The 25,987-nt window shown below is 38.2% G+C and overlaps 1 protein-coding gene across 2 annotated transcripts in view; it reads right to left on the bottom strand.

The window, feature by feature from the left end:
- Nucleotides 1–22,105, bottom strand: part of NOX4 (NADPH oxidase 4) — a 112,909-nt gene extending 90,804 nt beyond the window's left edge. Inside the window, exons 1-7 of one of the 2 annotated variants that reach the window (XM_032679201.1) lie at nt 22,010–22,105; nt 21,170–21,265; nt 10,383–10,493; nt 9,298–9,382; nt 8,567–8,664; nt 6,480–6,507; nt 4,257–4,329 (exon numbers count right to left, since the gene is read on the bottom strand). In XM_032679201.1, coding sequence (XP_032535092.1) covers nt 4,257–4,329; nt 6,480–6,507; nt 8,567–8,664; nt 9,298–9,382; nt 10,383–10,493; nt 21,170–21,265; nt 22,010–22,066 — 548 coding nt within the window. In that variant the 5' untranslated portion in view covers nt 22,067–22,105. The remainder of the gene's footprint in view (nt 1–4,256; nt 4,330–6,479; nt 6,508–8,566; nt 8,665–9,297; nt 9,383–10,382; nt 10,494–21,169; nt 21,266–22,009) is intronic. The other variant, XM_032679202.1, reaches the window with a different exon arrangement.
- Nucleotides 22,106–25,987: the final 3,882 nt, after the last annotated feature.

The following is a 25,987-nucleotide window of genomic DNA, read 5'->3' as shown; positions in this document are numbered from 1 at the left end:
TGCTTTCATAGGTCCTAGTTAGTATCTATGAGACTCTCACAGCTAGAATAGCTCCACCATCTGCAGTCTCAAAACTCAACCCCTTTACAGTGAGCATCACCTTGCATTCTGCCTGCCCCAATACAATTTAATGTTTCACTAAGGTTACAACACATAAACAGGTAGCATGGACAGCAGCAGAAGGGCTAGTGGGAAGGGTAAAAAACTTGTGAGGGTATAAAGTGTAATGAGATACAGGAGGAACAGGAACTAGAGAAAGAATGCAACAAGAGCACAGGTAGGAGAATTTTCAGGACAGGAAGTCATATACAGTATGGCTCTAGGACTGATAGTCTTGGGAGGGACAAGAAGAACATTACCACTGTGAGAGCAGGAGAGGTGAAGGGAAAAGAACACTTCCTTTCATCAGTAATTTGTTCGGCAAAATGAAAAGAACCAAGACCAAAGAAAATACCCAACCGGAACTGTTTTCTGTTAAGCTTGTTTGATTTTTGCTCGAGTAAAATAGTTACCAATAAACAACAACAACCAAATGGTTAAGAAAATACACTACTTCACAGCACACAAACACACCTTTCACACTACACAGCATGGTAGGAGAATCCCTTCCAAAACCAAAGCCTACTCCCATTCATAAGCCAAACCAATTATTAAATAAAAAAACCAACCTTAACTCTGAGAACATGATTTGAGAAGCTATTCCTTTGGTACAGCTAAATTAATTTTTTTTCAGAATTTTTTCCCCTCCTATGGTCTTCTACATAACCAGCTAACTGCCCTTGCTTCAATACAATTGACACATATACTGCATCTGTGTCTGTCAATACAGGAATTATTTATTTTCTTTTTCAAGAAAAAAAAATAATTTTGATAATCTGAGGGCTATCAGAATAAAATCCAAGCAAGTGAAGGAAAAAGGAAGGAAGCAAAGGAGGAACAAAAGAAGCAAAGTGAGGTACCTAGCAACAGCAAGGGGGTCTAAAACCTCCCTTCCACCCTGACATCCTTCCCCCAGTCAGCACTATATCAACACTTTTTCCTCCTTGAAGCTGCTCAAACCATTTCAAACTCCTCATACCCTGGTAGGCATTTCCATGCAGTCACTCATCATATCTCTTAAGACATTATGGGAGTCAACATCAGTAAGATGAAAATAAATGATGGTATAGGGAGTGGAAACACAGCTGGAAGGTACAAAGAGCAAAATTTACCCTCAGTCCTGAAACAGGTCATAGAATCCTAGAATGGCTTGGGATAGAAGGCACCTTAAAGATCACCTAGTTCCTTGCCCCATGCTATGGGCAGAGACAAGGACAGATCTTGAAGCTCTGGTTTAAATTTGTATTTTGCTATAATACCAAAAGCTGCACACTGAAAGAATTTTTATTGCACCTTGAGTACCATTTTCAGAATGCACCAATTTTTCAAAAAGTCAGTTCCTGGACTACTTCTGACATATTGCTTTCAACAGCTAATTATTGTTACTGATTAAAGTTACCATACACTTCTTGTGCATGTCTTGAATACATCTAAATATCAGCTTCTAGCCAGTTAAGTATTTTATTTTCTTTCAGCACTCCTACAGATAATTGTACTATAAAATCCTATTCCTCACATGTATAAAATTCCCCTAAATGTAAGCAAGCCCTCTGAACTTCACCTCCTTAAATTAAGGAGATGTAAATCCTTGAACCTCTTACCATGAAATGTATTTTCCAACATTACGATAATCATGTATTTCTTGTATCTTTAAATTGTGTATCCTACGGATATATGCAGTATTCTAATATATTCAATAATCTTCCTATTGATACACATATATTTTATAGTTCTTCAGAACATTTATTAATTTTTTTCCTTCTAGGGCTTAATATAGACATTATTCACAGAATTAATGCATTTCTTAGGACTGCAAAGTACTGAAAATTTGAGGTAAGTTGAATATTTAGTTTTAGTTTTGGTTAAACTACTTTAGAATTTTGCAGGTGAAGACCTGCAATAGTTAACTCACTGAGAAATGTACAGGGAGTTTGGCATGCTTTAAGGGGACACAGTAAGTAGTACAGTTTTGGAAAAATATTTTTAACCCTGTTACAGATAGTTTTGAAAAGGAAGATTTATGTGCTAGTTTAGAAGATTAAATTGAAGATTGGAATATTTGGTTACAAAAATAGATGGCATTTGAACACCTTATTTTTTAGTGTTCTTTTAAATATATGACTTCCAAATCATGAACAACATTAATCTGAAAGTTAGCAGAATTGTCAAAATTTATTGACAGAATTTATTATGTTTTCTGATAACTTCATAACCCTTCTGATAAACAACTACCAAACCAAAAATATTGGCCTAATTCTCATGTATGACAAGGTAAAAATTTAGAAAATTTTTCAATCAGTACGCACTTTCCCCTTTTAAAACATTAGCAGCTAATTCAATCCCAATACTTATTCACACACTTTACTAAACAAGTAAAGGCAGGAAAATAGAGGGATAATCATGTATATAAAAATTTCAGGAGGAATATACAAAGGAAGAAATTATTAAGCAGGTCAGAGTGCAAGAGCAGATTAGGGCTGGAATCCAAGAGTATAATAGTCTCTGAAATACTTTTTAAAAAGTCCAGTTTCTGAGAGGCAGTGAATATTTGCAAATAATTTTCCTAAAACTATACAGTATGCTCATCATAGGGCACATGAGAATACACAGGGAAAGAGATTAAAAAGGGACAATGACACGCACTCAGAAGCTTGTTTCCTTAGGAAAACACACTATAAAGACAAGCTTGAGCTCTGTGCTTGAGAGAGAAGCCAGAATAACATTTCTAAATAAGAATTATTGCTAAAGTAACTGGAGATGCAGATGATCTCTTCAGGGCTTTGATTCTTCTGGCTAGACAGCAGAGAGCTGGGAATGTATTTGCACTTACAGTAACTGTGGAAGGAAATAAAAAGCATGTAACTTCAAAAGATGTTGCATGAACCCCAAAATTATTTCCAAGAATATGTTTACAACCACCTACATTTTTCTAAGTTTCCCAATCATTAATACATTACGTTCTATCTTTTTTTTCTAATTTATTATGGCCTTAAAGAAAACAGGACTTTGTTCTGGCTCACTGCTGCAGAGTGAAGTAATTGTGTTATTTTTCCATCTTCCCAAAACTGCCTTTCTTTTACAAGTAGAGCCATTTGTATGGACTATGTAGTGTGCAGACATCCTGACATCTCATGCAGCAGCCTAATCTTGCACTTCTGTAGCCTGTAGTGCCTCACAGAGGTCTCAGCCCTGGAAGTAGCCTTCTCTACTGAAAATGTACAAATATTTGCTGAACTACTGTCCTGAATCACAGGATAGTGTTGCCAGATAACATTTCTACTCAGGAAAGACAGATTAGTTCAACAAAGTTCAAAACCACATGTCTAACTCACATCAATGGAGCACCAATAATGTTTGAAGATACATAATTAATATATCCTACCATGTTGGCTGAAGTGAGATGATGTATTTACAGGAGCAGTCTTTGAATTCAACCACTATAAAAATGAGGGGGTTATTTTTATATGTTCGCTTGCAGAATCCAAGCTTTAAAAAGACTGCAGCATTGTGCTAAATCCTCCAAGGTACCAGTCACTCACAGTTACTATCATATGTGTTCAATAATGTTGGTACAGAATGTGAACCTACTGGAGGACTAAACCTTCAGAAATCTCATCAGCTCATGAGTCAACACTGTATTGCTGTTTGGAATTGTAATTCACACTAAAGAGAATATATCTAACAACCAGAAGCAGAACTTTAAAAAGCAACATTCTACTTAAGTAGCATAATTTTGTGACAGTTTGTTTCATTGCAGGAGGGGTTTCTTGTTGCTGTTTTTCTTACAGTTTGTTGTTATAATTAATTGGTGAAAATAATTAGGATAAGGATATAATCTTATTTTACTTCCAGTGGACTTAATTTATGCATTGGATAAAACTTTCCATATGCTTAGTTTACTGCCTCCCTGTACAAACAGAACAAAATAAAAAAAGTACTATTTGATAATTTAAAAGATCTACATTTTTAACTGAGCACATTCATGAAATAGTATTTTTCTCAGAAGGCAATTCAATCAAGTTTTGTAATTGTTTTAATGCAAAATTCACTGTGCTATTTTTCCTGCAATCTAGGGAAAAATAGGGCAAGAAAATTGGTAATTTTAACACTCTAATCAGTATGATTACTGAAATGGCATTTTTCAGATTACGTCTTACCTGATGGCAAACGTGGAAGCTGTACACATTAGGAATAATACTAACACCATAATGACTCCAGTCAGACCTGGAACTAAAAGGGACATAAGATAACTTACATTTGAACTGTGAAAAGGTATACTTGTCTACTATGATTTTCTAAGGAAGTGGAATTAGATATACAAATCATGATTTAATCAAACTCTTGCAAATACTTATCTCTTGAGCACAATTCATGTATCAAACTAGATAAGAAAGAAGAATTGTTGTGTAATTTCCCACCTTCTCAGAGAAAGCTACCTTCTCCTTTGTATTTCACCATGCATAAATAATTTTGTATTAGTCTTTGCTGCTGCAATCTTTTGCTCATGACATCTGTCTCTAAGCAGGTAACTAAGAACAAACACTGTTTATTTGTAAGACTGACTGTACAAATTTCTTTATCTCTTTCTTATTCCAGATCCTAAACTCTGTTGATCATGACAATTAAAAACCTGGTCAGGGACAGAATTTCAAGCAAATCAATTTCTATGCAAGCTGTCACTACAATTGTTTGCCAACCCATTTCATTCTGGAATGAGGAAGAGCCCAAAATTAATCTCCATGGCACTGTATAATGCTTGAAATTGTTGACCACAGAGCAAGGTCTGTGAGAGTGATCTGCAGCCAGTATTTGAGAAGGGAAGGTTAAAAATATTAACAATTAGACTCATTTGTTCAAACGCAGACTCTTATCAGAACTAGTTTATCCTCAGCCCTTTTAAGTCAAAGGAGAGAAACAAGTATTTCTACAGCATGGTATGCTGGACAAAGCTCTCAGGCACATGGTGTGATTCTTGAGGTGTCCTGCACAGGGCCAGGAGTTGGACTCAATGATCCTGATGGATGCCTTCCAACTCAACATATTCTATGATCCCATCCTAAAGCAGAATCCTACCCATAAAGTACAGTAAATCATCAACCTAAAGACAGATTAGGAAAATAACAGCTGGTACATTTTCTGAGCATCTTATCTTCAAAATTGCTATCCCAGTAATTAAGAATATGAATTAAGAATTAGGATCCTAAACTCTATGAAATATTACATCACTACCATTTAATCCTCAAAGAATGTTAGTATTTATGTGTAGTTTCTGGTCACCTTAAAAGCCACATATCTGGGTTTAAACAAAGTCAGTCAGGTCAATCATCAAGCAGAAATCTAAATAAATGCTGACTTAGTGTCAAAATACAAATGTCTCAACCAGCTTTTATGGATGTAAATGACAAAACCACATACTGTAATGGTCCATGATCTTTTACAGGATCACATCCTAATGACAAGAGCAAGCTTATTTTTTTAATAATTGATTGAGATTTTAGACTCTTTAGCAATAAAGAGACAATCTCAAATCTTATCTTTTTATAAACTTCTCAATATCCACTCATTGAAAAGTCTTATACCCAAAATCTGATACATTCCAAATCACTCCTCAATTTTACAAACTTTAGGAAAAATCTCATCCCTACAACCAATGGAAGTTTCCTCATGGACTGCATAAAAAACTTAATTTCACTCTTTCATGGAAAGTACATCTGTTGGGATTGACAAACCCAATTTGACAAACCCAATCTAGAACCCCATCCATTACTGTCTATTCAGATTCCTTGGGACCGTGCCCTAAAAGTTTTATTGTTTGATCTGAATAAGGGTGGAAGAGTGATGCCATCAGAAAGGACCTTTACCTGCTTGTGAAGCACTACAGGCTTGTGTCTGCCCCTCCATACTCAAACATTGCTCCTTTCTAAATTCCTGCACCAAAAATGTTTTGTCTTTTTATTCTCTATGAGTGCTGAAATCTGATTCCCATGTAAGAGTTTAGATTGCTCTGAAGCCAAACCAACCCTTAAATAAACCAGCTGAAGCAAGAAGACCGCTCTACCTTTATGTTTTTTTTTCTTGAAATTGGATCATTTAGGAATTTGGTTTTAATATCATACAGAATCTCTGTTTGAAACTAATGATTATCTGCTGACTCATCTGTACAATAACAGCTTTGAAGAGGCTGCTCAAGCTACTATGGGGCTTATGTAACTCCTCCCTCCTGACTATTGGATAAGCAAACCCAGGTTATATTAACACAAATAAATCAAGCTAGCTGAAATACAACAAATGGAGCATGTGAACAGAGGATCAAAAATTTTGTCTGGAAAGTAATAATGAGAAGCAGCAAACTTTCTCATTCAGTTTTGCAACAGACTTACCAGTTGCAAAAAGTAGTTTCCTTGGGTCCTGAAAAACAGACAAGCAGAAGAAAAAAAAATCAACACATGGGATTTTATACCTATATGAATATCATGGTAATAATAAGTAGTTCATAAAGCTCATGCACATTAAGACATAAGTAATTCCTAAACCTGGATGCAGGAATGAATTTGGTAGTAGTTTACATTGACTGTAATTCAACATAAACTAGATCTTTAGCCTTTGCATTTCCCCAGTGAAGACAATTCTGATCTGTTATTAAAAACTGGGATTCAGATAATTTACAGACAATTATTTTTGAAAGCTTTACTCAATTACCTCATCCCTTTGGGGGCACAAAGGGAAGTAGAAGAGGGAGAGAATTTGAATTTAAATGTAAGACAAGAGGCAAGCATTTTACTGCCAGCTACATCACCAAGAGATTTGCAGGGGACTCTAGTGAAGCAAGACTGAACACAAAGGATCTGACAGATGTTCCTGTGTCCTTCACAACATGTGAAAGGAAGAGGGGATATGTCAGCCTCACAGGAAACTGCCTCACTCCCCCTGGGTCCTATATTTCAGAGGTTTTTTCTTCATTGTGAAGAAAACTTTATTATTATTATTATTATTATTATTGTTGTTGTTGTTGTTGTTGTTATTATTGTTATTGTTATTATTATTATTATTAAACTTGCGGTAAAATGCAGTGAGGAGAGGTTAGCTATTATTATTATTATTATTATTATTATTATTATTATCATTATTATTATTATTATTATTATTATTATTAAACTTGCGGTAAAATGCAGTGAGGGGAGGTTAGCAGTTTTCATACAGGTCAGGAAAAATGAAGTATCCTCTCTCTGACCTTGTCCTTGTCCCTGATCAGATGTGCATACACATGTAGAGAACATGACAGTAGCATCCAGACTGCCCACCGCAGTTAAAACATGGGTTTAAGTGGAATTCAAGTACAAAGGTTCAAAAGCTACTAAAGTACCTAGAATCCAGAAAGTTTGGTCCTAGAGTTCCTAAAAACTTGCTATAATCTCCATTTTCTCTTGCAAAATTCCTAAGACTGCTTAGTAGAGGCTGCCATGCACACCCTGGCATGTTCTTGCCTGAGGCAGGCTCCTGATAATGTTCCTGATGAGGCTAAGCCTATAAGACCACTCCTAACACAAGCAGACACACAGTTCAACTCAGAAGCTCAGTACAATAGTTGGTGTTGGCATGTCTGTCTGCCATAGAATAGCTCCATGATTAGATCATTCACCCTGGGATTGCAAGACCTTGGTTGTTGGTCCTTATGTGCCTGGGTTGAGTCAAGCTCTCTTTTTCTGGGAAAGGATGCAGCTGGGATAGGGTCATTGCAAATATTTCCTAATGAAGCTGGTAGAAAAGAAATGCAGACTTGAGACCAGAATGAATATAAACAAGAGGGAACTTGACTGTAGCCCAAAGAAGAAAGAGTCCTGGACTCTGGTCTTGCTTCTTAAATCTGCAAATAACTTTCCAGTGCCAAATACAGAAGCAAACACCTGGACTAGGAATCTGATATGGCTGCAAGAAATCTGCACCAAAGTCAAAGAAAGTAAACAAATCAAGTATTTTGCAACTAGAAGTCAGCTTCCAGCCCAGTTCATGTAGAGAACTAATTCAACTCTTAGCATATATACTCACTGCAGCTCAAAAATGCAAAATCTATTTCAAATCTCACTGCATTCTAAATAGTGGAAATGAGGAATGTATTTTCCCAAAAAGCAGTAGAAATGTTTCAATCTGGCCCACTCAAGGAACAGAGAGAAGTAGAAAAGAAGCAGGAGAACAAGGTGCAAGGTGAAAGAACTTGATGACTGCATTCTCCATCTCATAATCAAATAGGAACGAACCCTGCCGCATTAAACAAAAAGTGCTTAATACATGGCTTGTCCAGAGAAAGAAGTAAAATCCACAGCAACCCACACGTCATGAGTTTTCAGTGCACGAAACAGAAGCACTATTTAGATCATAGGATGGATCATATAATGGAACTGAATATGAAAATAATCATATATTTAAATTATATGCTTAAAAGCGAAATATGAAAGGACAGCTGGCTCACCTCACCACGATAGTTTGCTGCATTTAGGGCCAGAAATTCTTCATTGTAGTTCTCAGAGAAGTTAAGAGCATTCACCAGATGAGCAGCAACATGTAAGACTAAGAAAAAAAAACTGAGTAAAGGTGAGGTCTGTAAACAAGATATGGATGTTCCCCTGAAGTGGCCACCCAGATGCCAAGCTGTAATCACATCACCTGCATCAGGTACATCAGGCACTAAGGGATTCTTTTTCCAAATCAGTTTATAAATATTCATGACAGAAAGATGTATGTATTTTAAGGGTTTTTTTTAACTCTGTAGCAATGATTTCCATGGTACAATGCTTCAGCTGAGAGGCAACATTCAAAAGTGTCCAGCCAAGAATATTTCTTCTTCACCAAATTGGGTAGTTGTCTCCACTGTTGCCTTCCCTGCAGTTAAGCCTGTAGTACCCTGCTTCTTCACCCTAATGCCTTAGGCACAAAGGGATAATGGCATATTTTGACCTGATCTCATATACCTATCCTTCTAGAAATTGGAATTTTAAGGAAAGGCTCAGCATTAGAATGTATGGCCATGTGTTTAAAGCAAAGATGAACCAAAACTCTCACACATCTGAGAAAGCATTTACAATTTAAGACAGGCAAGCACAGAACAAGACTATCCCCAAACGTACTGTAGAAGAAAAACCATGAAGTACTGCTTCAATGTGCTTCCCAATCACACTGCTACTCAGCACAAAAAGATCTCACCTGAAAAGATGCATATTGTAACACCACATGTCACATGGAAAGTTTTACTTTTGTCTAGCAGCCTTCTGGTTTTCTTGCTGGCAACCTAGTAAGAGAAGAATTCAAGCATTCTCTTCTAAAACAAAGCAAAGAAAAAGAATACTAACAGCAACTGCTGCGATATAATAGCAACTTCACCTTTTACTAGGTTTAACACCCTTGCAAGCATAGTACCTAAATTTAAAAACTACTGGATTTTATGACAAAGAGATGATTTTGAGGACTCAATGAAGAAATTACACTCAGATCTGTATTACATAAATATCAAGAGCACATAATGTACCTTCTGGCCTTAAAATTTAGGAATTCCACTAACTGTGTAGCATCACTGACTCTCTTATAAAGAAGATCAAAAGGAATGGTATATTTGCATACACATATGCATCTACAGGCATCAAATTTTATAGGTATTGTCACATGATGCACAGAGGTCACAGGTTCATTTTGCAACCATCCAGAAAACTGTTCCTCAAAAGCATTACTTACATTTTCATAAAAGCAACCTGTGAATCACAAAGAAGCTAAACTACTGTTTACTGAATAATGGTACAGAAAACAAACCCTCTTAGATTTGACAGAAGTTTGTTTTTTTTAATTTCCCATGATAATGAATGTATCGGGTTGGGTATTCTTATTTAAAGTTCTGTCATCTCCAGTAGGACACTTATGGTCACACAGAGATAAAGTTGGTTTTGTTCTGTTGAATTTTACCAGGAAGCAGTAGAGAGGACACAGATGCCTCTAATATAACAGTTCAGAAAGACAAAGGATACTTCATCTGGCTACAGTGCAACAGCAGCTCTCCATTCTTCAAAAATGCACTGAAGAAACCATCCTCACAACAGGCCAAATCAAACTGGACAGTGCCAGCCATGGCATTGTCTTCAAAGGAGTTATGGATCTAGGCTGAATGTCTGATACTTGCACCATGCAAGCACATACTGTATAATAACCAGGGATATAACAGATTCTTTTTCTATTATTTTTCAACTAAACAGAGACCAGGGACCTCTTCTCAATTGCAGCATTCTGAGGACAGTACTTACTTTCTGAGATCCTCGCAGGAAGGCCAAGATAACGCGGCACACTGGTAGAAGGACCAGGCAGCAGTTGAGATTGAGGACAGATGCTGAAGCTCTGCTAACACACAATCCTAGCTGAACAAATATTGCAAGAGTTAGATTACAGGGAGAAAGGAATGGCACGTGTCAGTATTCAATCTCTTTTTCTTTGCAGTGAAACCAAACAGTTCCCGTGCTCTCTGACTCGTCAGAATAGTGGAGTTTCATTATGTTTTATTGTACTGGAAAAACCACCATACATACAACATGCTATCCTGTTCTCAAAGAGGAGAAAACAGCTCTCACCTTTGCATCAAAAAGCTACTAAAAAATAATTCTGTCAACAATAAAGTCATCAAATGACAGCTTTCAAATGAAAGAGCCAATATCCCCATCAGTGCTCAAAGTCACAGGCAACAAAAATATCTGAGACAACAATAAGCATCCACTGAGCAATCATCTGAAAGCTTCAACAAACATAATTACATAAAAAAGATCAATAAATACTATGAAGACACTAGAGAACCACTTAAGTTTAATGATTTTTCTGGTAAACAAGCCACAAAAAGATGTAAAAATATCAATTCGGTCAAAATGATCATATTATTTCAAGGACTGTTACGGAATTGTCACAGAACTCCTCATCCATTCACATTATGCAATGCCATATTTGGACCTAAAGAAAGTGAGTTTTCTTCAGTTTAGCTACTCAATAGCTGGTAACTGTAATGAAATCTAATTTCACTAATGCTTTCACTGATATATTTGGAACTTACATAATTAGAACAAAACCACTTGTCAAATAAATGAACAAAGCACACATTCATGTCATAACCTTGTATTTTTAATCTTATTATATTATCTCATTCATTTATGATTTTAAAAAAAGTTAGTAAAATGCCATTGTTCTCCTAGTTATTAGGTTGAATTACCATTTTACTAGCTTATATAAAAGATGTTTTTAGACTGTCAACAGATTTCTGGAAGGATATTTCTTACAATGTTCTCAAAACCCCAAGTTTTTTAACTGCTGAAGAAATTAATAAATAAAAGTATTATAATATTAAAGATAACTCAAATACTGCAGTAGTATGTGAATGAATTGAACAGGTATAAATTAGCTAATAAAAATTACTAAAGATCAACTATTTTTTCAAAATGAAACTTTTTGACAAAAAATGAGCATTTGTTATTTTCTTAGTCAAAAAAAATTAATCCATGAAACATCTACTATATTCAGATCTTTGTTATTGAGAAGAAACAAAATCGGAAAGAAACAAAGAAGTTTTATTTATTTGGAAATACATTTTTTAAAAACATTATTAGAAAAATCTTGTAATTTCAAAATTTGTAATTACTGTTTTGTTTTTTTACAGACTTACATACATGTCAGAGAAATGGATCAATATATAAGCTACTAAAAGTAAACAAGATAACTGCACTTCAGAATACCTTCCACAGAACAAATCAGTCATAAGGGCACCTTCTCTCACAGCTGCCTGTGAGAAGTAGAAGCAATTACCCCACAAAATGTGCTCCACTTTGTTCTCCCCCATGTAAATGTGGGATCCCCAGTAAAAAAATTCCAGGAACATATTCTCTCTAACCTACAGAATGATAGCAAATAAGACTAAAATGAGCCATGTCACTTAAAGTTTTTCCCACTCTCCAGATGTCCTCCATTTCTTCTAATGTATTGTTAGTCCTTTTTTTTTCCTTACATAAGACTTCCCTTGCTTCTATTTCATCTTTTACTTCACTCTCTGTTCACATACACAACGAGAAATTATTCTTGCTACATTTCCCTCACAAGCCATGTTCTTCAGATTTTTGATCATCCTCCCTGCTCTGGACTCTCCCAAATGGTCCAGACCCCAAGTGTATTGACTAAAACTGAGCACCAGCTACAATGGCCACAACCTCAGCAACTGAGCTGAGGTTTTACCAAGTGCTGATGTCACTTTCCACTTGAAAGTGTGATAAAAAAAAAAAAGAATAACCACAAAAAATATATTTGTCTATCCTTGCCCACTAAAGTAGCTTCAAGTGACTTGTAAAGATTTTTATTTATATATATAAATTATATAAATTGTATATATTCATACTTTTTATTTACATATATTTATATTTCTGCGAGATAAAATGGCAGTACCCTTGAAATGACTGGAGTTAATGGCAAGTAAAATGTCTCTATAATGCGTTGTTTGAATATACAAGACTGTCTCTATCCTCATTAAATCCTCTAAAGGGAAGCTAAAAATGAGCTATAGACTTCATGAAAGCAATAACTTTAAAAACATGGTCATTAAAAACTGAAGTATTTTTATTAGAGCTTGCTTATTTGCTACAGTATCTCAGTGATTACATGAGCATGATTTGAAAAACACAAGAATTATGTAGAACTAATGTTGTGCAAATGCAAGCAATAAACTGAATAATTTTTGTAGCTCTTGACTAACACCCAAAAGCTGAAAAAAGGTAAAACAGTTTAAAAATTGTAATAATTTCTCTTGTATGACCTATGTGATACATCATTTGTTTCTCAGGAATTTATATTGTCTGAGTTTAAACAAACTAGGCATGACATCAGTTATCCAAGATTCCCTTTATCAGGCACCACAATTCTTCTTACAAAACCTCAACAAAACAGTCTGGTTTGGAATAGTCTAGAATCGAGATTGTATAATGTTTAATAAATAATTCCTGTGTGAGTTCAAGAAGCTCTTGGACAACACTCTCAGGCACATGGTCCGATTCTTGGGGTATCTTGTGCAAGGCCAAGCGTTGGACTCGAACTTGATGAGTCCCTTCCAATTCAGTGTATTCTAGGATTCTATGATTCTAAGTAAAATACCAAACAATTTAACTGGTACAAAAAATACGAATCAGCAATGATGTGTACAAAAAGCTACCCTATTAACCTTTCTTTTTTTTTTTCGCTATTTACAAATAGCAAATATTCATTCACAATGCAATTACTATGGAAAAATGCCCTTACATTAATCCTAATTCATTGCTATCGGCACCTGTACAAAGGAGAAAAAAAACAAAAAGAACAAAAACAGCAAACGACTTCAAATATGCAGTGCACTTTTAGGAAAGTGTGATACAACAATTGTTACCAACGAATAATGTAAGGTTTTATTCTGAACAAATAAAGTTGGGCAATGTTTGCTGCAACAAGCCCATGACCAATCTGAAAACAATAGTAAATATATTTAGCAATGCTTAGAATCAAAATTCATGCAAGACCAAGAAGAAAAACAGAGTACTAAGTTTGCTCTTAATATATATGCAAAAGCTAAAAATATCACCATGAAACTAATTCTTTCCAAATGGTTTCCAAGTGATCTCTTTCTCAACTTCCTTTGCATTGCCTGGGTGGCATAGTAACAAATTAACATAATACACTATTGGATTTTTAAACAACAGTAGAATAAAGGATGATTTTTGCTCTGAGGCAACTCGCTGGCCTAAAAGGGAATATATATCTTAATTAAGTATCTTAGAAATGAGAGAAATATAATTCTCTTTTCTTCCTAAAGTTTTTATTGGCTAAAGAAAAAGAAAGAAAAAAAATTGTTATTTCATGTTACTAGTATATGAAATTTCTATAGGATCAAAAAGACAAAGAAACACCCCCAAAATATCTGCTGGACACTGTTTTATCCAGCTTTATGGACACTGAATTTAAGCATTTGATCACCTTCTTTTCTACTCTGACTACCCAGTACCACAGTTATCCCATTTCACAGAAGGGCAAGGAGGTATAGAAAAACTGAAGGATTACTCGAATTCACAGAGGATTTACTCTGTGGCAAGAATAGTAGGGAACTGGACCATCCACAAACTCAAATCCTAAAAGCTAGGCTAGACTTTTCCTCCAGACAACTATAAAGCAATCACCACCTTCTCCAAAGTAGCAGAACAGGGTTCCAGCATGTAAGTTCTCCAGCTATCCCTGTCTGACATACAGTCCCATAGAAATCCAGATGCATTTCTGGCTACGCTCACACAACATACAAAATAGGACGAAGATGCAAAGAGTCAGATCTCTTTGGATTTTCTGTGTGCTGTTGCCATCAAAGTAGGGGAAATGAACTTTCCCTCTTAGTTAGGCAAATTATTTCAGTATTAGGTTGAGGGGTACAGTAACTTACTGCGTACCACAGAATACCCTGAAGTTTGTCAGCTACAAACACAGAGTTGAAGGTTACCTGCAACTGCTGTGCACAGAAATCTAATGTTTGATACATAGTTGCAAAACATACAGGGCAGCAGAACACAGGAAGACTTCAATGAATCTGTCCTATCTCACTTCTTAAGCCAATCTTGTATCAAAAAATTGGTAGAATGGTACTGCAAATCCTTCCACACCTAAAAGTGATGTGATTCTGTTTTTCAGGATTTCACCACCTACAAGCAACAACCCTAAACTGGTCATGGTGCGGTAGAGACACCACACTTGGTGGTCTCTCTGGAAGCCTTTCTTTGAAATTTTTAAATCTTTTATAGTTCAGGGCAATTTGAAAGGTTCTGAGAAGACTCATAAGCCACATGCTGCTCTCTAGACACAGGTCACAGACCATCTCCCCAGATGGAGCAGCTAAAAATAGTTATTGTCTTCGATGGGACAAACTGTGCTATACAACGTCCCTCCTTTTGACCCAACTTCCTTTTCTTCATAAAGTACTCCTTGTCTTAAGTAACAGAGCACTGATAATCTAAGATGAAAGACAGAACTCAATTGCATGCATAGCAATTATTTCCCTTAGGCCTGTCAAATCTGGCTGGAGATCTAGCAACAAAAACACGAAGTAGCTGAAAGGAAGGAAAATGCAAAGGTAGTGGAAACCTACTAGAACATGGGAAAACGTACAAAGTCTGACTTCGTTTTGTTCCTGAAGATGAAAGGTTTCAAGGAAGGACTCCGTAAATCACAATCTCATGTACTGCAACCCTCTAAAAATTATTATAAGACTAAGTGGTGCAATATTTGTTAATCACATTTGAAAAAAGAATTAAAAAAAAAAACCACCTGCAATTCTCTACAGAGAATTTAATTCCAAATTAAAGAATTTAACAGCAGCCCAATTCTCTATGCTAATTCAACCTTTTAACTTCAGACTTCTGCTTCCATATAGAAATCAGAAGTTGGATATATTATAGGAAGAGAGAAGTACCAGGAGTGGACAATGGCAATATTTTTAGCTCCTTTTTAAGGCATGGGATATCTCCTGCACTACTGAGAATCAGTATTCTCACTGCTCACTTGTAACTCACCACACACATTCTTTGAAGGTTTTCCTTCTCTTTCTGTCTACATGTTTAGGTCATGTTCCCATTTTACATGCAGCGCCTTTATGTAGGATGTACTCCTTCTGCTTAAATCAATCATTCACATTGAAGGAAGCAACTAACTTAATCTTGAATTCAGTAATAGATTCCAACTCCTCTGATAATGTCCGAGCAAAGTGTATTCACTAATAGGATTTCAGACCAAATGTTCATCTTTATTAATCTATTAATCAGTTAATTTAATGCTAGAATTCTCACCTCAGGACTGACAATTAAAAAAAATACTTGTCAGTGTTGCTGAGTTACAGGGGTTTTTTTGTGCCAGGCAGAATGATGCACAAAGACTGGAAGGGATCTCAAGCTATCTTCACAATTTGAGTGTTCCAGATCATCCTTCTCCTATAGCAACACCAAAAAGCGTGACAGTGTTTCATATATAATTAGTAACAAAAGCTTAAACATTGATCCTGCTAGATGTAGCATTACCTAAACTTCACAAATTTGGCCATGAAACAAGGGATTAAGGGAACCTAAGTACCTCCAAGAGATTCACACACTGCAAGTCATGGCCAGAGCAGGAAGTTTCTTCCTGTCCTGAGTCATAGTCACACCAAAGTGATGCAACGTCTGCTACTAAGGGCTTCCTTTATGTTTAATTATTTTCCCTTATCATAACACAGTAGGTAATACCATCTGTGAAACCAGTCTTCTGGAGTGCAATGCAGCTATTTTATTTCAAGACCTACCATTGTTGGACTAGCATGGAAAATCTGCAGTAATACATAATATAATGAACAATCAAGCAAAGAAACATTTTGACCATAATTCAACTCTGTTCTACATAGAGTGTGATGCCATGATCATCTTAGAATGAGGAGCAATGATGAAAACAAGACTATTTTTAACATGTCTAGATGATACAGTAGTAAAAATTTCAGTTAATCATTTGAGGTGTACCTCTACTAATTCAACCTGCACTATTGACAGTTTTCACAAGAAGTGTTGCAAATGCGAAAGTTTTTCCATAAAACTTAATAATATATGTGGCCTTCACTGGGTATTGTCATTTGAACTTAAAAAAAAATAAAAAAGCAAGCAAACAGAAGAGATATGGTGCAAAACCCAAGTTCATCCCTGGTTACAGCTGAGAACAAATCCCAGCAATGATGCTGAAATGCGAGCTGTGGAGGACAAAGGGTTGAAGAAAAAATGTTTTGGAAAACAAAAAAAATCTACAATGAGGCAAAGAGAATGCAGGAAGAGATTTACTTGCAAATTCAAGGGGACTATCAAGATAAAGTCTTGTAACACCCTCAGTCTTCACTAAAGAACTCTGTATATATATCTATATATATAGCTTCCATAGCAACACAAATCTATTATTAGACATTTTTGCTACATGTAACACTCTAAATAGCCTGATTAAAAGACAACTAAATCACAAAAGCACACTGCATTGGGGAAAATAAGGAATCAAGATATGCAACTCTCTCCAATGCTTAAATGTGGAGGGTAAGCAGGCTGCAGCGAGGTTGCATAACGACCAATGAAAGCAGAATTTGGCCTCAATTAAGAAAATCTCTATTGTCACAATGAACTAGCAAGGAAAGACATGAAAGTTACTTGAACATCTGGAATATATTCCAAGAAGTGAATAAAGATGACAAATGCTATGTACAATACTGCACAGTACGAAGGCAGTAACCATATAGAAAAAAAAGTGAGGCACCACTTTTCCTTTTTAATCTCATTTTCAATTATTCAGTCTTTTCTCAAAGAGATCCTTCTGACAATGTATTTTCTTCACTTTGGCCTGAAACCCAGAAGGTTATCTCTTGCATTAACATTTGACTACATACAGTTATTTGAGCAGGGACAAGAGAGGTAATAGGGAAAGAGAGACCTTTTGGGCCATTACAAAGTGAGCCCAAAGCTCTTCCTACTCATGGGGAACACAAGCAACAAGGAAAAGTTATTTTATTCAATGCTTGAGTCAAAGTAAGACTCAAGTTCTATAAGGCCAGTACCAAATTTAGGACTGAAGTTTTTGGTCAGGTGCAAGCCAAGCTAATCTGAAGAGAGAAATCCTCAAGTCTGGAAATAAATTAACCATCTGGACAATCTCTCTGACTGAGCAGACACACACCTCCAACAATGAAGATTTTGGAGTCATGTCAAGTCATTTACAACTCTCCCTTTCTTGTAACTCCTACCAACTACATGTTGTAGTATCTGTCATTAACATGAAGATGAGAATATTCCTTTCCTCTTTGCCACACTCTTTTATAAGAAATCTATGCCTGTTGGGTGTTTCTTCAAAGGATTCTCTTCTTTAAGCAATAGAAGACCACAAGTTAATATTTATCAAATTATAAAAAACTGAGATTCTTTATCTCAATAATGTTCCTGAACCAATGGCAATGAATGCATTAATACAGTAAGATTATGGCCAGAAGCATTAAAAGTAATTCAGTATCCAAAGGGATAGTTCATCAAAGCAAAAGTATCAGAAAGGGGTTTACATCCACTAGGTTCTGATGAACTTTCACTGCAATCATCATATAATCACAGAATTATTCTGGCTGGAAGGGACCTTGGGATGTCTTTATTCAAACCTCCTGCTCTACGTTCAACACCAAACTCAGATTAAGTTTGCTCAGGGTTTTTTGCCCAATTGGGTTTTAAAAACATCCAGGTATGGAGATTTCACAATGAAGAGTTGATGGTCTCATCAACAGGACCCAAACTGAGCAAAGCAGAGATATTTGACACAACAAATTTACCCACTAAGTTTTGTAGTATATAATAGTCTGACTAACTTCCTTCTAGCACATTAGCACCTTTGACTTAATTGTTCACTTTGCACTTACAGGACACCACCATGCTTTTAGTGCCTTTTTACAGGTATAGAATTAAGGATCAGAACAATTGTCATTGAAGGACTGAATGCGAGTTAGGTACCTAAACAATTTTAAAATCCTTTGATAAGTATTTTGTTCAACATCGCAGAGAATGCAATTAGAAAAGAATAAAAGTGAGCCTCGTTCTTCTGTAGATAGATGAAGTAAATCACTCCGGTGACCACTGAATGAAAGACTAACCTCATTCTTTCTCCTTCTTCACATCAGAAAGACATGCCATGAAAACATGTCAGAGTTGGATATATTCAGGATATTCAGTCCAATGTCTCATTTTATATCACAATCTGATTTCCTACAGCAACTCTTCTTGTCCTACATTCTGTTATTTGGTAAACAAAGTTACCTGTGGTAAATCTCTCAGTGTTGCAAGTGCAAAAGATCCTAAGGAAATTTTAGGCTATTGTAGCATACAAAGTAAGAGGAAAAAAAATTCCTTAGCAGACCTCACTGAAAAACAAAAGCAACTTCTTTTTATTCAAAAATCGCCACATCTTTTTGGCATTTTTTGTTTACTGTCTGGAAAAAGGACTCACTTGTCATGAAAGTATCTAAAAAAGAGTTCATTCTGTTAAGAAAAGAAATATCAGCTGTTGAATTATAAATGAAGACTTTAATCTAAATCTCAACATTTTCAGACATCAAGAAATGGCAAAGAGGCAAACCACTCACACGTATACAGAACAGAGAGAAGACTGGTTAAGCAGATGGGCCATGGGCCAGTGGCTACACAAACCAACAGAGAAGAAGAAAAGGGGCAAAAATCACTCTGGAAGGTAATAGAAGCTGTAGTATAGATATGCATATGCAATTTCCTGAAGAAATTAAATTGAGTTCAGTTGTCCCAACTCCTGCAAAATAATCTGTATGATTAATACACATATACAAATACACTGGAGAGAAGGGAGAAAGCTAACTGCAGGGTCTACTGATGATATTTAGACAAACTGTCAAAAGTGAATTGCAAGAACATTTGACACTCTTTAATATTTTCAAAATTTTAAAATTAGTTTCAGAATTTTGACCAAAGCTCTTCCCTTTCCACCTCATTTTAGAACGTCTCCAAATTTCTGTGGTTCTTCTTCCCACAGTTGCAGACACAGTTACACAAACTCAAAAGCATAACCTCCTGGTCCTCATCTTCTGACCAAAACAAGGAATCTGTTGCCTGAATCATCTCAAAGGTTCTGAACACAGATTAAATTACTTTGTATGTGTCTTTCATTTTGAAGTATAAGAAAATAAACAGACAAACAAAAGAGCAGACCATGAGTTGGTACAAGGCAGTCAAGTCATCTGAATTGAGAAAAACTTGCTGATTGATACCAGCTGACAATCTGTCCCAACATGTTAACCAAGAAGATTTGCTTTACAAACAACCCACTTGCTCTGCCAGGAATAAACACAGTTTCAAATAGATACACTGGGCTGCAAAGCCATTAGAGATTAAGGTAAAATTAAACACATTCTCACGCTTTTTCTGACAAGAAAGCCATCACCGTGAAGGATTTAAGTATTTTCATTCCCTTCTTTTTTGCACTACCTTTTCTAAGATTCATTTTATCAAGTCAACTTACTTTCAAGCAAGATCACAAAACCTTATGGAACTGAATAGCTATGACAACGATATCAACCATGTGAAAATATATAACCTGGATCTACCAAAAATAAAACCCAGAGACTCTGAAGTAGGTTAGGATGCACATCATCTGTGCTTTAATCTCATGTCAACTTTCCACTGAAATCCATTCCTGAGTATGACATAGTGTTACAAAACATTGTGTTATGCAGTCACTTTTTCTTGGACTCTCAAATTCTGAGAAACTTTTGAACATTTTTCAGAAAACTTTTAACCCTAAGTCTATCCCTTTGGATAGAAGTGTTTTTCAAACAATTGAAATGGTGTAGCTGTGGATAACCTCCCAAGAGAGACCAGTATCCAATTTCTCCAAGTTCTCTTTTTGAGTTCATCTGTTGGTGGTGGATATTGCCCTTGCTAGATCAAACTACTCAAATCCTCATTCAACCATTCAGAATCCAAGAATTTATTATTAGAAAACAAAACTAAAATTCTATAGATTACAGTGATTTACACAGAACGGAGGATCTATAAGAATGACAAAGACTGAAAAGAACTAACACTTATTAAAGAAGTCCTTCAGCAAGTATATATAATACAATGGATTAGAAAGAATTTGCCATTATGAGCCCATAGCTTGGCTAATGTTTTGATGACGAAAAGTGGAGCTCCGGTCATCTGTTGGGCATGTTTGTGTTCCTGTGAGCCTGTCTGCAGCTGGGAACACCAGGAAGGAGGAGAAGAGGGGGAAGAATAGTTGTCCCACACTTGACTGGTTCTTTTTCTTCTCAACAGTGTTCACTTTCTACTCCTAAACAACTGTCAGAAGTATCCCAGTAACTTCTTACTTGATCTTTTCCCACTTTAAAGAGTTAACAGACAGTTTGTGTCATCCTTATTAGCAAATGCATTCTGCCCCTTTCCCATCTCCCAGCATCCCAATTTTCAGGGCAAAAAGTAATGTCCGGGTCACTCACCCCTAACATCTGATACAAATAATAATACTGTAGCCCTTGATAATAGAGCAGGAAGGTTTTCCAGAAGAGCCATACATTGAGGGAGAGCCAGAAAAACTGAAAAGAAACAGAAACAAGAGATTGTAAGTGAAAGTTACATATGCGAACTTCCGTGTTAATTTCATTCATAAAACTCATAGGTCTGTAGTTTCATAAATATATGTAAATGGATTGGGAAAACAAGCTTCAAGCACTTAGTATAAAGATACTTTAAAATATTAAAAGGAATAGCCTCTCTGTGTGAAATTCTCACTTTCCTCGAACTTCACAAAACTTTGTGTCTTAAGACAACCGAGAGCTGGCGAGGCCCCCCCAAACAAGATGCTACCCCAAATCTTCAGCTGGATATTGCAGCTAAAATACTTAAGGAATAAAAACCAGCAACAAAGAGACAAAGGAAGGGAGAACTTGACCTCCAAGAAGCTGCATCTTCTCCCTCAAACTTTCCCAAACAGAGCCTAACAAAGAGCAAACAAACACAACGTGTGCCGATCCCAGCCAGGCACGGACTCCCGCGCTGTCCCAGGCCGTGGCACCCGCGTGCATCCCTGCCAGCCGCGCACCGGGACAAGCACGGAGCACATCCCACCGCCCGCCCGAGCACCGGCATCCCGCAGGCGCCCTGCCCCAGCCGTGCCTCCCGGCGGGCACAGCAGCACCTCCTGCAGCCCCGGAGCCGCGGTGCCCGCCGAGCCAGTTGCAACCCGGGCCGGCCCCGCCGCCTGTAGCTCCCCCGTGCCCCTCCTGAGCCTCCTCCGCGGGGCAGCCCCTCTGAGGGGACCCCCTCGGGGCCGCCCTTACCAGAAAGAGGTGCTTGCTCCCCTCGTTGGCCAGCCAGCTCCTCCAGGACAGCGCCATGGTGTGGGACGCCCGTGGGGCAGCACCGAGGGCTGGGGGGCGCCGGGCGGGCGGGCGATCCCTCCTTTTCAGCCGGGCCGGGCCGCCCTCCTCTCTCCCCACCCCTCACCCCCCGCCCTGTCTTCCGGCCGCCGGGGCGTTGCGCTCCGGCCCCGCCGCGCCGCCCTCCAGCCCCCCGGCCCGGCCCGGCCCGGCCGTGCTGCCCCTTTGTCCGCCCCGGGGCCCCCGCGGGCGCGGCGCTGCCCCGGCACCGCAGCGCAGCCGGGCGGGAAGAGGGGGCTCAGAGGGGGCCACCCCCGAAGGGACAGCCTGTCCTGCCAAGGAACGGTGTGGCCGCATCCTCGCATCCCCCCCAACCTTGGAAAGCGGGTTTTCCCCACCGAGAATCCTGTCCGTGGGGATCCCCCTTGCCCCAACCCCCCCCGACATCTCCGCCCCGGCTGAAATGTGATACAGAAAACAGGAGGGAGCGGGGAAGCAGCCGTGCATGCAACTGCTCTGCAGTTCTGGTAAAACAAAGAGATTGTCTAAAAAACTACTGTTCGGTCAGTACATGAGGCCCTCTAAAGCTGGGAAGGGACGGGAGTCTGATCCTGCTCCATCAGGTGTCCCTGGAGCACACTGGAAGTGGCCGGCTCCTGTGTGCAGGCACAATGGGTGTGCAATCGAGCCGCAGCTAGGAAAAAGCAGGTATGGGCACCTCCACACTGACAGCGTCCCGAGTCCAGATGGATACGCGTCGCAATCAGTCTGCACTTAGTGGTTGTCTTCATGTTTAGTTTGGGTTTGGGTTGTTTGTTTGTTTGTTTGTTTGTTTGAGGGAAAGTTGCACCGCATACTGATTTTTATATTAAGAAAAAGCTTTAAAAAACTGCTTGTTGCTAGCAGCTTTCAAACATAACACCCTGGTGAGTCACAGGGGAGCTCCACTTTAAACCAGGCATTGTGGTGCACATGCTGCTCCTTGAGATAGCGGCAACAGTGACAGCTGGCAGCAGAGCAAGGCTGGTTTTCTGGGAGATACCAAGTCCAAGCACCAGCAGTGAGAAGTCTCATCCAGTCCAGCTTGAGCTGGCTGTCTTTCTCTTATGACTCGGAAAATTGACATTTTTTGTGCTCCTTGTGAGCCACATGCCAAGGGTCTAGAGAAAAAATGGAAGAAAGCAAAGTACCATCTTTCTCAGGTTCCGTATAAAGCAGAGGGATTGTCTGACCCACATGTGGCCCTGACAGTAAAGAGTACAGTAATGGCTCCTGTGAAACTCAGTTGAGAGTATTTTGGCTGCAGCAGGACCCCTGTCTCAAACGAAGTGGCAGGATTTCTGTAGCTGTATGAAGTGCTAGGTGAAGTTTTGAAGCAGCAGGGTAGAAGATTACAGCTATTTTATGTCATTAAATGACGCTAAAAGGAGAACCAGTGAAGGGGTAAATACATATTTTGGATTTAAGCCTCAACAGAACCATAGTTTGGTGCCAAAGCAACCCTAACAGCAAAAGCAATAGTACAGTTTATTTATCTTGTTTGCTACTTCCATTCATATCCTTGTTTCAGATGTAGTGCAAAGAAAATGGAAACTCCTTACAGAGAAAGAGATGATGAAACTTCTGTAGACAAGCGTGTCAAAGCTGGAATGACAGAAAATAAAACTCATAGGATATGTCAGGTCTAATAACATGAGGTCTCAGCCAAAGCTGAAGCTGCAACAAGCACAAACAAAACAAAAATAATTTGCCCATCATATGTTTGGCCATTAGAAATGTCTCTGAAAAATCAGCTTATGCAGGATTTGACTACCCACTCATATGCAGCTGATGACTCATGAACCAGCACTTCACTGCCCACTTACAAAGTGCTATAAGACATGTGGAGTACATGACTCATGCTCCAGTCGACATGGGATCCTACATCATATCTAGGTACAGAGCAAAGAATGTGTTTTTGTAGAAAACATTCATATTTTCTTTTTCCCTGGAAACAGCCAAGGGCTTTGAATCATTATCCCAAGAAGAGTCTGGCAGAGACCAGTGCCATGCTAATACGTCTACATTCTTCTCCATAGAAAAGGCTGAGTTTGCAACTGCCTAAATCATACCTTCCCAGAGTCTCTGGAAGTTCTCTGTCTTCGTTCTCTGTTTTAAACCATCCCAGATGTATATGAGCATGTGTTTCAAACTTATTGGTAAGAGCACTCAGAAATGGCCATACATGCTAATTATAATCCAAATAATTAAAAATGTTATACTTTGAGCACCAGCTCATCTCTTCTCTGCTTCGTTAACATCCCTCCTCTGGCTATGACAGTCTTTGTCCTACTGACTGAACAGAGCACTGTGAAGGTAGGCAGCCCCTCAGAAACTGAGCATATAGTTTCTCTGATAATGTTACTTCTACTGCATCAGCAAAGTCACTCTGACTACACAGTCACCTTCCAGGTCTACTTGCCATCAACATCCACTACACTGAAATGTATTCTCACAGAGCTTATTTGGGTACTCTACAGCACTTTGCTGAGTCATGTAGTTGTAGACATGGCTTAAAAGTTTTCTAGTGCTGGAATTCTACTTATCTACCTGAGAGTGATCCAGAGTCAAATCATGTCTCCATTTGCCAGCATATTGTGACCATCCTGCAAGTTCTTGCAGTGACTGCAATAGTTGTGAGCACAACACTGTGTCCTTCCAGTCTGGGGAGTGGTCCAGGCACCTCATCTTCTGCTCTGTTGCAATCTAGATTTAGGCAGACAGGCCCTTAAATTCTACACACATCCCTAAGGGGGTTGATCCAGTACGCCTTCTCAGAATATTTACCCTCAACACTGAGATCATGGGAGGAGAAGAAGGAAATGTTGACTCTGACTTCATTACAGAGAACAGGAAAAGTGCAGATTCTGCATAACATCTAAGTGATTAGAGCACTTGACCAGTAGTGGGAGAGCTGGACTTTTCTCAAAGAGCTGAAGCCATTGCATTCACATCCCAGGAAAGTTTCCTAACCACTGCCTTTCACTGGGCTCAAGGAAGGAAACAATCTCCAAGTAAGCCATTGTGCAGCCAGGAATGCAAGAGAGAGAGGTCAAAGAAAATCAGAAAGTGATGCTGGCTAAGTGGTAACAGCACACATCTAAGGGAGAGGATCATCTAGGAAAAGCAGATTTGGGATGCTAGTTCACTTTTTGTTTCCATTGGAAGAAAAAATATGGAACGAATTTCAAAATTCAACATTTTTAAGAGAAAGCTGCAATCACAGGAGAAATCAGAAACAGAAAAGTTTCCCCACAAAAGAACTTGTATTTCTTGGATACTTTCTCATTAAACTTAAGCTACATGCTGTTTACCTTTATCACTTTTCCTATAACTCTACCATGTAGTCACAATATAAGGGTAAAATAACAATCAAAGTGTATGTCACTCTGAAGATCTGTGCTGTGTGAGTAATATCCTGTGCGATGGCATATGGCTTTTATGGCATTACATGTTGTATCATTTCTTTCCCTTTTTGAAATTGGATCTTTACATTTGCTGCATACCAGAAGATCAGCTTGCTTTCTTGTATGCTCCCTGATGGAGTCAGAGGCCTTCCCAGGGTGACATGCTTCCACAGACTTGGGTGGCAGCCAAGTTTATTAATTTTGATGGAGCTGCAGTGATTCATGGTAACACTTTATTTACTACTGCCGTGGTGTAAAGGAGCGCTAGGAATGGCCCAGGCCCACAATTTACCTTATCAGAAAGGTAAAATTTATATCCAAAGACTTCAAATGAAGAATCAGACAACAACAGATGGAGTTCTTGTAGACACAGCAAAATGGACAGCAAGGCATGGGGCCACTGGTAACATTAACAGGCTGTGTTCTGCTTCCATTGAACTCTCCTAAATCAAGGCATGTACCCATTGCTCAGCTACATGTTACAAGTTCAAAA

This window comes from Chiroxiphia lanceolata, chromosome 2 (genome assembly GCF_009829145.1).
Source record: "Chiroxiphia lanceolata isolate bChiLan1 chromosome 2, bChiLan1.pri, whole genome shotgun sequence".
Classification (NCBI taxonomy): domain Eukaryota; kingdom Metazoa; phylum Chordata; class Aves; order Passeriformes; family Pipridae; genus Chiroxiphia; species Chiroxiphia lanceolata.
This window is presented reverse-complemented; position numbering and strand designations above follow the sequence as displayed.